Source organism: Gopherus flavomarginatus, chromosome 4, assembly GCF_025201925.1.
Source record: "Gopherus flavomarginatus isolate rGopFla2 chromosome 4, rGopFla2.mat.asm, whole genome shotgun sequence".
Classification (NCBI taxonomy): Eukaryota; Metazoa; Chordata; order Testudines; family Testudinidae; genus Gopherus; species Gopherus flavomarginatus.
The window spans coordinates 202,445,454-202,462,169 of NC_066620.1; the positions used below are offsets into that span (position 1 = coordinate 202,445,454).

Here is a 16,716-nt window from a genome sequence, read left to right on the forward strand (position 1 = left end):
TTAAATGCTCGCCCTGTGGGCTATGCTTGGGTGGGAATTTTGTCAATAGTTGTGTGTGTGACGAGTTGGATCACAAAAAGCCTCTGGGAGCTGCCACCCGATGTGCGAAGACTACTTCCACCCGTGCCTTCCCTGCCAGTTCAGGACTCCAGCATCCTGTCTTGCTGAGCCAGACACTCCTGTCTGCTCCAACAAAGGCCCAGGGTCTGAATTACTTACCCCAAAGCTGCAGGTTTACCTGAAAGCAGCAAAAAGAAGTGTTCCTGTCTTTAATACTCAGATGCCCGACTCCCTATGGAGTCTAAACCCAAATAAATCCGTTTTACCCTGTATGAAGCTTATTTAATTAATAAGTAAAAAGTGATTTTATTAAATACAGAAAGTAGGATTTAAGTGGTTCCAAGTAGTAATAGACAGAACAAAGTAAGTCACCAAACAAAATAAAATAAAAAGCGAAAATCTGTGTCTAGTCAAACTGAATACAGATAATCTCACCCTTAGAAACGCTTCATTAATTTTTTACCTCAAACTGGACACCTTCCAGGCCTGGGCACAATTCTTTCCCCTGGCAAAGCTCTTGTTCCAGCTCAGGTAGTAGCTAGGGGATTCTTCATGATGGCTCCTCCACTTTGTTCTGTTCCACCCCTTTATATATCTTTTGCATAAGGCTGGAATCCTTTGTCCCCCTCCGGGTTCCCCCCCATCCTTCTCAATGGAAAGACACCAGGTTAAAGATGGATTCCAGTTCAGGTGACATGATCACATGTCGCTGCAAGACTTCATTGCCCACTTGCCAGCACACGGGTACACAGGAAGACTTACAGGTAAAACACAGCCATCTGCAGACAATTGTCCTGGTTAATGGAAGTCATCAAGATTCCAAACCACCATTAATGGCCCACACTTTGCATATTTACAATAGGCCCTCAGAGTTATATTTCATATTTCTAGTTTCAGATACAGGCATGGTACATTTATACAAATAGGATGATCACACTCAGTAGATTATAAGCTTTGTAATACCTTACAAGAACCCTATTGCATGAAGCATATTCCAGTTACATCATATTCACTCATTAGCATATTTTTATAAAACCATATAGACTGCAACGTCACAGTGTAGACAAAAATCTGGCTCCCAGTACCCTGAGAGCAGGCACTGGGGTAATGTCTGGACAAAAGCGTCAGCTGCTATGATAATGGCGTCTCCTGTTTAAAACAGAGCTGGGACTCAGATCTAGGTTCAATTTTCACCTCTTCCATCGTCTTCCTGTGCAAAATGTCTTTTCACTGTACCTCATTTCCCACCTGGCAAATAGGGATAATATTTATTATGGTAGCACCTACAGGCCCCCAGTGTGCTAAGTGCTGGACATACACGTGGTAGCAGACAGCCCCCACCCCGAAGGGCTTACAGTCTAAATAGACAAGACAAAGGGTGGGAGGAGAAACCGTGAAGTGAAAAGTCTTACCCCAGGTCCCACAACTGGTCAGTGTAGGGAGAAGGACTATAACCCATGTTTGCCAACTCCCAGTCCAGTATGCTAATCCTTAGACCTCGTAATACTTCCTTTCTTGTTTTTTGGCTGTAAGCTCTTTAAGGCAGACACTGCCTCTTGCTCTGTGTGTATCTACAGAGCCTAGAACAATGGGGTCCTGATCTCCACTGGGGCCTCAACATACAACTGCACTAGAAATAAATAATAAGATGAAGATAGCCTGCAGGGAGAAGTGGTTGTGGCCCCACTGTAGGGTTCTTGGGCAATAGACCCCACACACACACCTCGCAGCACACATTCTTGTGCAGATCCTCATCATGGAGCACAATTCAGCACCACACACAGGGCACAAAAGCCCCTTGTATCGGGCCTTAACTTCCAGATCTTCTACATGCAATGGGAACCTCGCATTCCCACTGTGTTTCGGAGTGTGAGTGCCTATAGAGAGGATTTGTTCTTCAGTGGAGCAGATTTAAGGAGGGAGAGAGAGCTCTCCACCCCCTTTGCACCACTGAGATGGACTTTGCACTAGTACTAAATACAATGGAGCAGAGAGGAACCTAGAGGAACAAGACAGAGGAGGGGCCAATGGCTAGAACCAGTGTTGGGGAATCTCTGCATAAAGCAGTTATCATAGGCAGCTGTTGGTGGACTGGGCTGGGACATCAATTTTCTCCCCCTTATTTCCCCACACTAAATCTGTTTACTTGGCCTTAGTGTGATGAGGAGTGATTTTCACCCTGTCTGTACTAGCGGCTTTACTGAGTTAATAGGTTGCCCAAGATCAGGAGCTAAAGGCATCAGCTCTCTCATTCCACCAGCACCTCACTTCCTACAACTGATGACTAACAGGGAGAAGGTACCTCTTTTTGTTTTGTTTTTGCAGGCTGTTACTTAACCACAATGCTTTGGGTGGAGAGCGTATATTGAACAAAAATATCTGATATCCTAGGTTATGTTCACAGCATACACACAAAGAAGATAGATAAAAACCATACAGTGTTCCTTCAGGAAGGTTGCGATGTAACACTGCTTTACTTTTTAGAATTCAGAACCCTAAGACAAGAACCTCAAAACAGAGAGAGACAAAACTGCCAGCTCCCTAAAGCAGAGAGGCCCAACTCAACTCACCTTGCTCCAGCCTGGCTTTCTGCATAGGACATAGATCACACACTTTCCTTGGGGGCAAGTAGGACCAGGCAACCCTTTAGGATTTAATGTGACAGCTTGTATTTTTTACCCTCTTTTAAATACATCACCTCTAACATTTATATAGTATCTACAATTCAGAAGGGTCCCAAAATGCTTTGCAAACAAACCAACTTCACCAGTTCCTGAATTGCAGCCACCTCTTGGTGCAACGTGGCAGTTGTTTAATAGTGCACAGCAAAACAACAATCGTTTCGGAGAAAAACTTAAGACTTCTTCCTACAGCTTCAAACTGAGGGAGGAAGTGGACTTAGGTAAGCATCATGTAACTGTTTAAGCAGAAATTTGGCCAGGAGAAAGGCTCACATCCCTACTTGTGCAGCAACATATGCACTGGGAATCTTTACAATGAGAACTGATGTAATCTGAGGAGGAAGCAGCTCTAATCACACACCACATGGTTCCTTTGTGTGATGAAGTGTCTTAAGGGGTGCCAAGCTATTCACCAGCTCTGTAAATAAAGGTTTGAATTAAGTTCCACAAACTGGCAAAGATGCAAACTTCCTGCCTCTGTATTGCCACTTTTTTTTTCGCCCATCACTAAGAATGGTGCCAGTGCATTCTAGGGTATGATATAAAAATAACACATGCTCTACTCTACTTGGCAGACCCCTGTATGAACTCGGCTGCTCTATGTCCCTTGTGCCATCATGCCCCTGTCTAAAGCATGCTAGTAATGGCCTGTGAAATAGGTGGCTGATCTGCTACCTAAACGGAAGCAAAGAGTTTTCAATTGACTGGGATGCCACCAGTCCTTCACCTGAGGGGGATCCAGAGAGAGCTGATAAAACCCTACACTCCTGCTATTGGGCTGGGGGAAACTGGACCCCCAGATTTAAAAAAAATTCAGCTAAGTGCCCATATCCTTAGCTCCAGTTCCCTCTCCCTGTCCCCCACTGGGCTCCTCAGACCGTGGCTGACATTCCTGTTTCAAGGCATGTCTACACTACAAAATTAAGTCAACTTAAGTCGACATACAGCCACCGCAGTAGTTAAATCAGTTGTGCGTGTTGGCACAGCATGTCCTCACTAGTAGCACTTCCATCAATGCTGAGAGCAGTGCACCCTGGGTAGCTATCCCACAGTGCAACTTGCCAGAATCTAGTACTGGGTGTTACGGGAAGGGCTTTCAGTGCCTCATGGGGGCAAAACATTCCTGCAGGGGTGACTGGGAACATGGAGTGAATGTCCCAGAATGCAGTTTTCTCTACATCCCGTAATATTTCATGCCTGTTTTCAAAAGCCTAATATAGCCATGCATCTGCCATCTCTGGACAAGCATGGATCCCGCACAGCTCTGCACTATTGTGGTGAGCGTGGCAAACACAACACACCTGATCCTGCAGTATTTCCAGAGCCACTACAGGAGCCGCCGCATGGAATATGGCAACTTCCTTTCAAGTAGCTGGAAGCCATGGAAACAAACAATTCCTGGTTGCTGTTGGCAGTCACAGAACAGAAGAACATGGTGGAGTGCCGTTTCTGGTCCTGAGAAACAAGCACTGACTGATGGGATTGCATCGTTGTGCAGGTATGGGCTGATGAGCAGTGGCTGCAGAACTTTTGTATGTGCCAGGCCAGTTTCCAGCAATTTTGGGAGGAGCTCTGCTTAGCCCTGCAGCACAGCGATACCAAAATAAGAGCTGCATCGACAGTGGAGAAGTGAGTGGCGATCGCTGTGTGGAAGCTGGCAACACCAGACTGCTACAGTTGAGTCGTGAATCAATTTGTAGTTGGGAAATCCACCTGGGGGGCTGCTTTGATCCAAGTCTGCAAGACAATTGATTGCCTTCTGCTAAGATTGCCTCCTGCAATCATTCTATGATTCTAAGAAGGACTCTGACTCTGGGCAATGTGCAGAAGATACTGGATGGTTTTGCGGCAATAGGGGTTCCTTAACTGCAGTGGTGCGCTAGATGGCATGCATATCCCTATCTTGGCACCAGACCACCTTGCCACAGAATACATAAACAGAAAAGGATACTTTTCTATGGTGTTGCAAGGATTGGTAGATCACTGGGGATGTTTTTACAGACATCAACATGGAATGGACCGGGAAGGTGCGTGATGCACGTATCTTTAAAAATACAGTCCTGTTCAGAAATCTGCAAGCAGACAGTTTCTTTCCAGACCACAAAAATCACCATTGGAAATGTTGAAATGCCCACGGTGATCCTGGGAGATCCAGCCTATCCCTGACTCTCATGGCTCATGAAGACACCTGCCCAGCAGCAAGAAACATTTCAATAATCAGCTCAGCAGGTGCAGAATGATGGTTGATGTGCCTTTGGCCATTTGAAGGGGCATTGGAGCAGTCTACTCACTAGGTTAGACTGCAGTGAAAAAAATATTCCCATGATTATAGCTGCCTGCTGTGTGCTTCATAATATCTGGGGAACAAAGGGAGAGAATTTTCCGCCGCATGGAGGGTGGAAGTGAATCAGCTGTCTGTTGATTTTGAGCAGCCAGATACCAGGACTATAAGAAGAACTTGACAGGGAGCTTACGGCTCAGGGAGGCTTTGAAAGACTGTTTTAATAATGCCCCCACCCCCAGCAATGTATGTTGCTTTCCTGTGTTGTGCCTGCCACTGTGTTTTTGGCACCCTGGTCTGAACCATGCTGTGAGTGGAGTAATGTAACCTTGCAAATGCACCACTTTCTATGATCTCTGAATGATATACCCCCCCAAACCTCTACAGGCCACTCCCTTCCTGGAGCCAGGGAGAGAACCTAGGAGTCCGAACTGACAGACACCCCCATTCTCTAAGCCCCATTCCCTTGCCAGAGCCAGACAAGTCTCTGTCCCCGCAAGCGGCATGAGTAGGCAGTGGGAGGGAGCTCACACTAGAGATGTTGCATGCTCCTGAGTTGCAGCCTCTGGGTGCTCAGTGCTGGTCTCCTCTGGCCTGACACAGCTCCTTGGCTTTCACCTGGCACTGCTGCAGGTCTCTCTTGCAGCCCTTCTCTTCCTGCAACCCAAGAGATCTGCTTGTAAATGTCCACATTTCTACAGCTAGATCTGAGCTGGGCCTGCTCAGGCTCTTATCCCCACAGACACGGGCGATTCACCACCTCCTGTGTACTCTAGGCTAGAGCGCATTTGGAGCATGGACCTGGCATGCTCAGTTGGTCAGTTGCTAGATGAGCTCTCCACACCAACCAAACAGGAAATGAAAATTAAAAAATTAGCAGTCCTGTAAGGAGGGAGAGGCTTGTTCCTGTGTACCTGGTTGCTGGGCAGAGGAGTTGAAAATGGCAACCAGAGCAGTCACAATGGATCATTGTGAGACGCCTCGTGGAGTGCACTTAAATCGATGCAAGCAATACAGTGTCTACTCTGCCATTGCTTTGACCTAACTACGTCGGCATAAATGCCATGCCTGTCACAGAGGTGGAGTTATTAAGGGTATGTCTACACTAGAAACATAAGCTGACCTATATTAGGTTGACTTACAGCCACTGCAGTAATTACTGCAATGGTGCTTGTGAACACTGCCCTCCTTGGGTCAGCGGAGCGCATCCTCTCCAGGGGCACTTCTGCCATCCTAAGAGGGACAATGTGGAGAGCTGAGTGGCTGGTCTCTCAGCTCTGTTGTCAGCCCCGCTGCCCAACAGGCTCACAGGCTCCCAGTGGACTGCCCCTCCTCCCTCACATTCCCTGCTGGGAGCAGGGAAAGCCACCCTGAGCTTCTCGCCCCCAGAAAGCATGGTTCAACTGCTCTGGCTACCCCTTGCCTCCCCACCTTCTCTCTGGGGAGCAGGGCAGCATTGGCAATTTCACAGCTTCGTTCCTTATGTTGACCTAACTGCATAGTGTAGACCAGCTCTCAGTCAGCATAGCAGGAGAGTTACAATGGCAGGAAGGACCTTGTAGTGTAGACCCTGACATTTTTAGGTCAACGTAGGCTGTCTTATGTCGACCTAATCTATAGTGTAGACCAGGCCTCAGAGGTCCTACAGCAAGGTCAGTCCTAGACCAAATCCACAGCCTTTGGGAGACTCAGGTGGGAGGACCTCACAGGCAGTGTCTTCTCGCTAGATCCACATGCTCCCCATCAGCTTAGACAAATGACTGTATGTGTGTCAAACGCTCTTGGCCAAATGTTGACGGGGCATGGAGCAAGAGATAGGGTGGTGCAGTGGTTAGGACTCGAGCCTGGGACTTGGGAGAAGCGGTATTCAGTTCCCTACTCTACCAGAGGCTTCCAGTGTGACCTTGTTTAAGTCACTTAGTGTCTCTGTGCCTCCACTCCCCACTGTTAAAATGCTGCTACCTTATGGGTTGTTGTGAAGAGAAATCCATTAAAGATTGGGCAGTGCTCAGATACCAGGGCCATAGAAGAACCTTAGATAGATAAGTGGTGTGGTTTATTTTGAAGTTCTGTATCTTTAGGTTGACATCTTTCATCCAATTTTGTCCCTAGAGTGTGAGTACAGCGTTCCCTGGTGTTCTGCTTTCACAGAGCTTCCAGGTGATGGACAGGAGCTGGTTTGAGCTGATCTGTAGAAAACATGAGGTGGGATTCTGTGGGTTGGTTTTCTCTCATTGTCTGACAGGCTGGAGGCTCTCAGGTTGCAAAACAACAACTGGTTACTCATAGTTGCAATATCCCTTTAATAAACATTTCCATTGATAGGGCACATATAATTATGAGCCCAATCCTCCTTGTAGTGAGGCCAACGAGTTTTTCCATCAATTTTAATGAGAGCGGGAGCAAGCCTACCCACATTGACCTTTTAATACACAGTATTACTTTGCTGTCAGAAATCATGATGACCAAAAATGATCTAAGATTTACCTACAAAAAATGGGTTAAATTATCATAAGAGTCAAATTAATGGAACCTTCAATATAATCACATAGTGAGTAACAGCATGATCTTATTACTGTAACCCTTGTCACTCCTTGCCCCATCTCCCCGATTGTGTCTTACTGTCATTGGTCACGTCATGTTTAAAATTAGATAGTGAACTCTTTGAGACGGATAATTTCCATGTATCCATTCTATAAAGTATGTAGGGTTCATTTGGACTCAGGCGGCTTAGAGGCTTTGTGCTGGGCCTCTGCGGAGGAGTGAATTTCACCCTGGGACACACTTACGGGGAGCGTACAAGTAATCAAGAAGAAGAAGAAGAAAATAAATAGATGTCAGTGCATTAGCATGAAATCATTGGCTGCTTTTGACCTGTGTAAGCATGTGGAAAAAGATGATGGACCAAACTCTTAGCTGTGCGATCTGGCGGAGTTCCATTGTCTTCTCAGTTTTCACCAGCTCAGGTATAATAAATAAATTAATGTAAAGCTTATACAACTGCTTTCTTTTTTCAGCCTGACGGTGAAAATGGAACAGAAGAGAACGTCCCAACAGAGCTGCACAGGCAGAAGCGACAGGGTATGTCAGCACTGGCATTACAGCAGGTTTCCTTCAGGTAGCAGGGGAACAGGTCTCTTGGGTCATTCCTAGACATAGCGAGTGGCAATGATCAAGCCTGTGAATCATTGTGGTGCAAACCTGTGGCCAATCACAGATGAAAGTGTCTGAACACATTTTACTATGTAGTTCCTCCCCCGAGGAATGGCTTATGCCACCTCCCTTTTCTATCCTTGGTCACTCAATGTATATCTCCACTGCACACTAAGGGTATGTCTATGCTACAGCCCTAAGTCGACTTATGTTAGGTTGACTTATAGCCACCACACTAATTAATTGATATCCACGTTCCCCTCCTCGTGTCGCTGGGCGTGTCCGCATTAGGAGCGTGTCCACCAACTGAAGAGAGGCAGTGTGGGGGGCTGAGAGCTCTCCGTGTAGTTCCTTGCCCGGAGCCCAGCTGCCCCCCTGGCTCTCAGCTCCCCACTGGTAGGGGTGGGAGGCAGTCGCCTAGGCTTCTCACCTCCCCACCCCCAGCTGCCACTGTGTCTCTGCCGATGCTTCTGTGTTGCTGCTACTTCAGTGCCACCACTGGCTATGTACTGTGTCTCTGCTGCCACTCTGCTGCCACTGCTGGCCACCATCTCTCTCTGACGTTTCTCTGCTGTCCCCAGCCACTGCCGCTGGCTACTCCTGCAACATCAGGTTCTGAGGTTCCACCACTTCACCCAGCTCTTAGAGACTGCAGCAGATAGAGGGGAGTCTCACAGCCACTGCAGTCTCTATGTTGTCTTTCATTGTCCCCACTCAGAGTATAAGGCTTAGGTTTTACACCGACTCAGACATGACATCAGCTCTAGGAATAACAGCCAGGAAGAAAGACTCTCCACTGAGCCTAATCTACTCTGTCATTAAATATTGAAGAGAGGCAGGTCCATTGGTGTCTAGATGTCCTTAGGCAGCCACTGCCCAACCAGATAGAACCAGCTGTCCCTATCTGCTCTCATTTTGTTACTGGGATTTGGCACCCCTAACCCACCCGCTTAGACAGTTCAGTTCAGTTTAGGGTGACTCCCTCTGTCAGTGCATGCTAAGCACAGTTCTGCAGCTCTTACTCATACAATAAGGATAATGATATTTCATTACTCTTGCATTACAATTTAAATTTTTTTTATTAAAGCTAATGTTAAAATTATCGAATACACAGATTATAGGGAAAGCGTCTGTACATCTGGATATAATGCTTACATTGTCAAAAAGTGCAAAGTTTGGTTTAAAAGTCATAAAATACATATAATACATAATCTGCAATATCCCAAATTTAGGTTAATACATTTAATAATACAGTTTAGATACTGTCTTAGCATCCAAATATTCGGGTAAATCATCCATAAAAGGTTATACTAAGAGTAGCTTATGAAAAGCAAATCTAGCAATGCGTGTAGATTGTGCCTCAGTAACTGAGAATTTAGGATAGGCTGTGTCATAACCTATTCCCAGATTTGGACCTTAGCGTCCAAAATATGGGGGTTAGCATGAAAACCTCCAAGCTTAGTTACCAGCTTGGACCTGGTAAAGCTGCCACCACCCAAAAAATTAGAGTGTTTTGGGGCACTCTGGTCCCCCCAAAAACCTTCCCTGGGGACCCCAAGACCCAAATTCCTTGAGTCTCACAACAAAGGGGAATTAACCATTTCCCTTCCCTTCTCCCTTCCAGGTGTTCTCTCCCTGGGTTCCTGGAGAGATACACAGAAGCAAGCTCCGTTCTCTGCTTAAAAGCCCCTAGCAGAGAAAAGAAAAATATAATATTCCTACTGGCTTCTGGATTCTATCTTTCCCACCGCTGCCACCATGTCATAACCTATTCCCAGATTTGGACCTTAGCGTCCAAAATATGGGGGTTAGCATGAAAACCTCCAAGCTTAGTTACCAGCTTGGACCTGGTAAAGATGCCACCACCCAAAAAATTAGAGTGTTTTGGGGCACTCTGGTCCCCCCAAAAACCTTCCCTGGGGACCCCAAGACCCAAATTCCTTGAGTCTCACAACAAAGGGGAATAAACCATTTCCCTTCCCTTCTCTCTTCCAGGTGTTCCCTCCCTGGGTTCCTGGAGAGATACACAGAAGCAAGCTCCGTGAATTTAAACAGAGGGATACCACCCTCTCTATTTCCAGTCCTGAAAAACACAAGCACCGAGAGAGAGCCAAGCTCCCCCCCCCAACCCTCCTCCTTCACCCAGAGGGAATGCAAAGTCAGGCTTGTAAATCTAACACACACAGATATCCCCCTGACTTCTTCCTCTGACCAATTCCCTGGTGAGCACAGACTCAATTCCCTGGAGTTCCCCACTAAAGAAAAACTCCCAACAGGTCTTAAAAAGAAAGCTTTATGTAAAAAGAAAGAAAAATACATAAAAATGGTCTCTCTGTATTAAGGTGACAAATACAGGGTCAATTGCTTAAAAAAAATATGAATAAACAGCCTTATTCAAAAAGAATACAATTTAAAACACTCCAGCAACTACACACATGTAAATACAAAATAAAAAAACATATAAATTACTGTCTTATCTTTTTTGTACTTACAACTGGGAAACAGAAGATTAGAAAAGCAGGAAACAGAAATCCTCTCATAGTCGAGAGAGAGACAGGCACAAGACCAGAACAAAGGACTCACACACAAACTTCCCTCCACCCAGATTTGAAAAAGTCTTGCTTCCTGATTGGTCCTCTGATCAGGTGTTTCAGGTTACTTCTTTCCAGGTGAAAGAGACATTAACCCTTAGCTATCTGTTTATGACAGGCTGTCCCTCAGTAACTACAACCCACCAGAGAGGTATTTCAGTTACTTTCCCAACTTCACTTCTCAGTAGTACTCCAGCTCTTCTCTCCTGGTATTGCTGATGTCTGGTGATGTGTTCTAAATAGATGTCTCTTGACCACCTGATGGTGTCCAATACCATGAGTCATATGATACTAGAGTGATTTGTAACCCCAAACCAACCAAAATTGATTGTTTTGGCAAAGCAGCACCATCGCACTGTGCATCTAGGCATGTCTTTGCAAACGCAGTCTGCTCTTGAAGTCTTTTCCCCCGGTGTGTCACTAGCTGTCAGGGAAGTGCTCATTCAGACCCTGCTTACACAACTATATAAGTCAAGTAAATGGTTTGAGAGAAAGAACGAACCCCTTTACAGATCTGGGCCAATGGATATTCAGCTGGGATGGATACGATTGTTGAGTCAAAGCGGAGAGACAGCTTTAACTCCCTTCACTCTGATAGATTTCAAACCACTGAGTGGGTTTCCTGTTACTCTCTCCTCCTTTGATTGCCCACTCAGAAGCAACGATTTGACCCTCTGTCAGAAGTGCAGGCAGATAGGACAGGCACATGGAACAGAGCTGCTGAGTAAGAAGGGCCAATATTACACTTATTTGCCTCAGTACAACCTCTCATTAGCTCTTGTTGAATAGCTATAGAAGCACAGATGCTAGTCTGGAACTCTTCAGTTATTATAATAATCCTAACACAACCATCCTTTTTCTTTTCAGTCGCTACATTTGGCCTTTCCCCTATGGAATACAAGATTGACATTGAGATCAGTTATACAGATCCATCTCTCTTGGAAGCCATCAAAGATTATTTCAAGAATCTTAGTTTTCCAGTCATAGTAAACACCTTAGATGCAGCAATGAACATTTCAAGCCTCAATGTTACTACAGGTGAGTCGGTTGCTCTTCTGATGTTCTGCACGATGCAGTGGCTTGTCAATAATTTGATTGATTGCTATGTGAAAGCAATGAACTCGTAATGTTGATAGACCCTGCTTGTCGGCAGGCGGGATTGAACCTGAGACCTCTGAAGCTTAGTATATGAGCCTCTTCTGCATGAACTGAAAGCCACATGGCTCTTAGCTGAGGCCGTAGCAGACTCATCAGTCTCTAGCTGTGCTAGTTGCCACTAGAGGGGGACAAAGCACCACACCAAGCAGGCCTGGATTACAAATCCAGGGCTGTCTCTGTTACCTAGGCTAGCATCAATTTCCAGAGTGTTGCACTGTGGGTAGCTATCCTATAGCTATCCCATAGTTCCTGCAGTCTCCCCCACCCATTGGAATTCTGGGTTGAGATCACAATGCATGATGGGGCAAAAGCAGTGTCGTGAGTGATTCTGGGTAAATGTCATCAGTCAATCCTTTCTCGGTGAAAGCAACAGCAGACAATCATTTCGCGCCCTTTTTCCCTGGATTGCACTGGCAGACGCCATAGCACAGCAACCATGGAGCCCGTTCAGGCTTTTTTCACAGTCACCATATGTCTACTGGATGCTGCTGATAGACGCAGTACTGCAGTGCTATACAGCAGTATCCCCTTGCCTTGGCAAGTTAGCAGAGATGGTTACCAGTCATATTATACTGTCTGCTGCGTTGCAAGTTGGCAGTGATGGTTACCAGTCATATTGTACCGTCTGCTGCTGCCATGGATGCTCCTGGCTGGCCTCGGTGAGGTTCGCCGGGGGCGCGTAGACAAAAATGGGAATGACTTCCCAGGTCATTCCCTTCTTTATGTTTTGTCTAAAGGTAGAGTCAGTCCTGCTTAGAATATCAGGCAAGTCTACTAAAGAACCAGAGAGGCAAACGGCTGCTCCAGGTCAGAGCCCCAGACATGCCACAGAAATTATGAGCTGCATGCCATTCTAGGGGGTGCCCGTGCAACAACCCCACCCGTTGCTTCCCTCCTCCCCCACCCATCCTAGGCTACCATTGCAGTTATCCTCCCATTTGTGAGATGAAGTAATAAAGAATGCAGGAATAAGAAACAACACTGACTTTATTGAGATAAAATAGGGGAGAGGCAGCCTCCAGCTGCTATGATAGTCCAGGCAGGATTAAATCTCCAGGAGACAAAGCTTAAAGAAGACTAGGAGTCATTCCCATTTTTGCCCAGGCCCCCCCAGCCAACCTCACCGAGGCTAGCCAGGAGCACTCACGGGATGATGATGATGACGGATACCAGTCATATTGTGCCATCTGCCATCAGGAAGGGAAGGCAATGGGATGCTGCTGTGTAACGCTGCAGCACCACGTCTGCCAGCAGCATCCAGTAGACATACGGTGACATTGAAAAAAGGTGAGAAATGATTTTTTTTCCCTTTTCTTTCATGGGGGGAAGGGAGGAGGATTGATGACATATACCCTGAACCACCCGCGACAATGTTTTTGACCCTTCAGGCATTGGGAGCTGAGCCAAGATGCAAATGGTTTTCATAGACTGTGGGAACTGTGGGATAGCTAAAGTCCTCAGTCCTCCCCTCCTTCCTCCGTGAGCGTCCATTTGATTCTTTGGCTTTCCGTTACACTTGTCACGCAGCACTGTGTTGAGTCCCTGCTGTGGCCTCTGTCTATCATAGCCTTGGAGATTTTTTCAAATGCTTTGGCATTTCATCTTTTGGAACAGAGTTCTGATAGAACAGATTCATCTCCCCATACAGAGATCAGCTTCAGTATCTCCTGCACGGTCCATGCTGGAGTTCTTTTTTCATTCTGGGACTGCATGGTCACCTGTGCTGATCAGTGCTCCATGCTGGGCAAACAGGAAATGAAATTCAAAAGTTCGCAGGGCTTTTTGTGTCTACCTGGCCAGTGCATCCGAGTTCAGATTGCTGTCCTGAGCGGTCACAATGGTGCACTGTGGGATAGCTCCCAGAGGCCAATACTGTCGAATTGCGGCCACACTAACCCTAATCCGAAATGGCAATACCGATTTCAGTGCTACTCCCTTCATCGAGGAGGAGTACAGATATAGGTATTAAGAGCCCTTTATATCGATATAAAGGGCTTCGTTGTGTGGACAGGTGCAGGGTTAATTTGGTTTAATACTGCTAAATTCGATATAAACTCGTAGTGTAGACCAGGTCTGAGTGGGAAGGATCCAGCAAGACAGAAAAATTCATAGATAACAGCACTTTCTGGTCTTTGCATTCCACACCTCTCCTTCTTACAAAACACTGACATTAGGAGAGGCCTGAATGCTCCTCTGTGCCGTAGGAAGAGAGGGAGCCTGAGAAACCCTGTGCTAAAACCTTCTGCTATGGCTTTAATACCACAATAATAATAGCAGTCTGATTTACTTTTATGTTTCAGAAAGCTGCAGCGCCAATTTTCAAAGTGTTTACTTCCCTCTAACGACATTTGGAACATAAATCACTCTGAGAGGCTATGCTTTGTCCCTAGCATGTGGACACACATTTCATGGGCTAATTTTCTTTCCAATGTGATTCCAAGGGACATTATTAAAGAGCAAAGAATTGAAGAACCTTTATTTTCCCACTAGTTGTTATACAAAATTGCAGCTATATAGTATTTTCAATAGTTAAAATATGAAACAAAATATAAACACCACGTGTATTTACAATAGTTCAGGACCTGATTTTTTTTTTATTTAAATCTCTGATCCAGGAGCAGTGGAATGCTGTGTGTACTGGTTCTAAACACGTATGTTCATCTTTCCAAGTGTTTGTCCATGAGCTAGTTTATTCAAAACATTTTGTCAATACTTCATGCTATGTCACTGAAAGTTAACTTTGATTTAGTCTCATAAACAGTAAGAAAATGGGTTTATGTTGTTCGAAAACTAAGACTTAAGATTTTAGATGATATGAAGTATATTTGTCTACAGCATTTTTCTGATAGTGCCCTTTGAAATGCCCTTGCATTCTAAAGTTCAAGGTAGAGATCAGAATCGTATCATTTTATGGTTCAATATCTCACTAGAAACAAACACTACAAAACGTTATTGAAACCAGTCTAGAAGATATACGGTGTTTGTTTTTAGCCCAGGTAGTTTGTGAAATATCTGACCATAAAACTATCATTGCTCTCATAGATGAGCAGGGCTATTTCAACACATTGATCCAAGACTAAACACAACAGATCCAAGAGTTTGGAACAGGGTAATTTTCAGTCCATGCTGTATATTTAAAAGAAAACTCTTAGGCTTGGTCTACGCTGGAGAGGATCGATCTAAGTCATGCAACTTCAGCTACATGAATAAGTCGATGTACTTAGAGCTACTCACCACTGTGAGTAGACAGCTGATGCCCTCCCGTCGACCCTGCCTGCACCTCTCTCTGCGGTGGAGTATCGGAGTCAACAGGAGAGTGCTCGGTGGTCGATTTATCACATCTAGACTAGACGCGATAAGTTGACCCCCTCTAGATCGATTGCTGTCCACCTATCCAGCAGGTAATATAGACAAGCCTTAGAGTAATGAATCAAACTTAGCGTGTAATGACCGTATCACCACCTCTTATTTAGCTGCTCATGATTCATATAACAGGATTCTCAGGGCATTAGATACTCAGGCTTATATCTTGCTAGCGAACATTTAAGATGCACAGCATATTATATACACTTTTGCATACACATCCAGTAGGGTAAATATACTTAAGGGAACCATGCTGTGCAAAATATTATGAATAACGCACCATTAACACAGACTTTTTATTTTACACTAGTATGCAGTCTCACCAGTAATAATGAGACCCATTGTTCTTGTGAAAGTGGGTACAGATGGCCAGCTGCAGCATGCAGTGCCAATTCAATCTGTCCTAGTACCATCCCAACACAAGAGGAGATCTGTGACTGTATCACACAGGTGCCTTCTCAAGGACTCTATTGTCAGCTTCAGTCTGAAGGTAAGTTGTGCTTAGTAGCATATAGTATGAAGTTTAATCGGGAGAGAGAGAGTGATCTTTACACATCAGTGGGGCTGGCTAAAATGTGATCCATGGACCAAGCACAATATGTTGGGGCCTACTGTAGCTGTTATTTTTAATAGGAAAGTGCGTCTTGCTAATTACATCTCCCAGCATGCAAAACTCCATCTTGATCCAAGTGGCCCCATTCAGATCATGGTGCAATCTTGCCAACACTCATGATTTTTTCATTAATCTCAGGCTGATGCCCTGCTCCCCAGAGGTGGCTGCATATCATTGACATTGAATGTGTATAATTTGTGAAATGCTTAGGATTCCTTTGAGATGGGAGGTACCAGGTAAACGTCAGCTGAAGTAATAAAATAAATAATACTGCAGGTTTCTCTTTGCCTTTCCAGATCAAACCAACTTCTCTGTGTCCCCTGAGGACATTTTCCAGGGGGATACAGTAAAAATGAAGTGTGTGATACAGTTGGATACAGGGAATGTGACCTGGTATCATTCTGGACATGTAATCTTGAATAGAGGCCGGCATTCAATATCTACAATAATTATAGAAAAAACTACAACGTCAATTCTGAAAATTACCAGTGTTACACAGGATGATACCGGTACGATTGAGTCTGTATATGCAAGTGTATTGTTTGTAATTGACAAAGGAACAAAGAAGAATGCAATGATTCTATTTATTTAAAACAGAAGGTCAAATGCACCTTTCCCCCTCATCATCTTTCTCTGACTTTCTTTAATGAATCAGCTTCTGAATGGTGATGCCAGCATAGTGTATTTATTATATTATAATAAAAAGTAACAGCTTAGAGTTCCATAGCAAATTAAATGTTTGGAGAGCCCTTTGAAATGAGGTGATATATTAGAGCTTAGTATTAAGGAGCCAGGTAACATGGACTGGACTGGGAG

The 16,716-nt window shown here is 45.1% G+C and overlaps 1 protein-coding gene across 6 annotated transcripts in view; it reads left to right on the forward strand.

Annotated features, from left to right (window-relative positions):
- ADGRF5 (adhesion G protein-coupled receptor F5) overlaps positions 1-16,716 on the forward strand; it is a 90,157-nt gene that overhangs the window by 41,249 nt on the left and 32,192 nt on the right. For all 6 annotated transcript variants that reach the window (XR_007774014.1, XM_050950625.1, XM_050950627.1 and 3 more), the window contains 4 exons: positions 8,040-8,103; positions 11,634-11,804; positions 15,598-15,777; positions 16,197-16,409. Coding sequence is in view for 5 of the 6 variants with exons in the window: in XM_050950625.1 (XP_050806582.1) it covers positions 8,040-8,103; positions 11,634-11,804; positions 15,598-15,777; positions 16,197-16,409 (628 nt within the window). In the remaining variant the exon portion in view is untranslated. The remainder of the gene's footprint in view (positions 1-8,039; positions 8,104-11,633; positions 11,805-15,597; positions 15,778-16,196; positions 16,410-16,716) is intronic.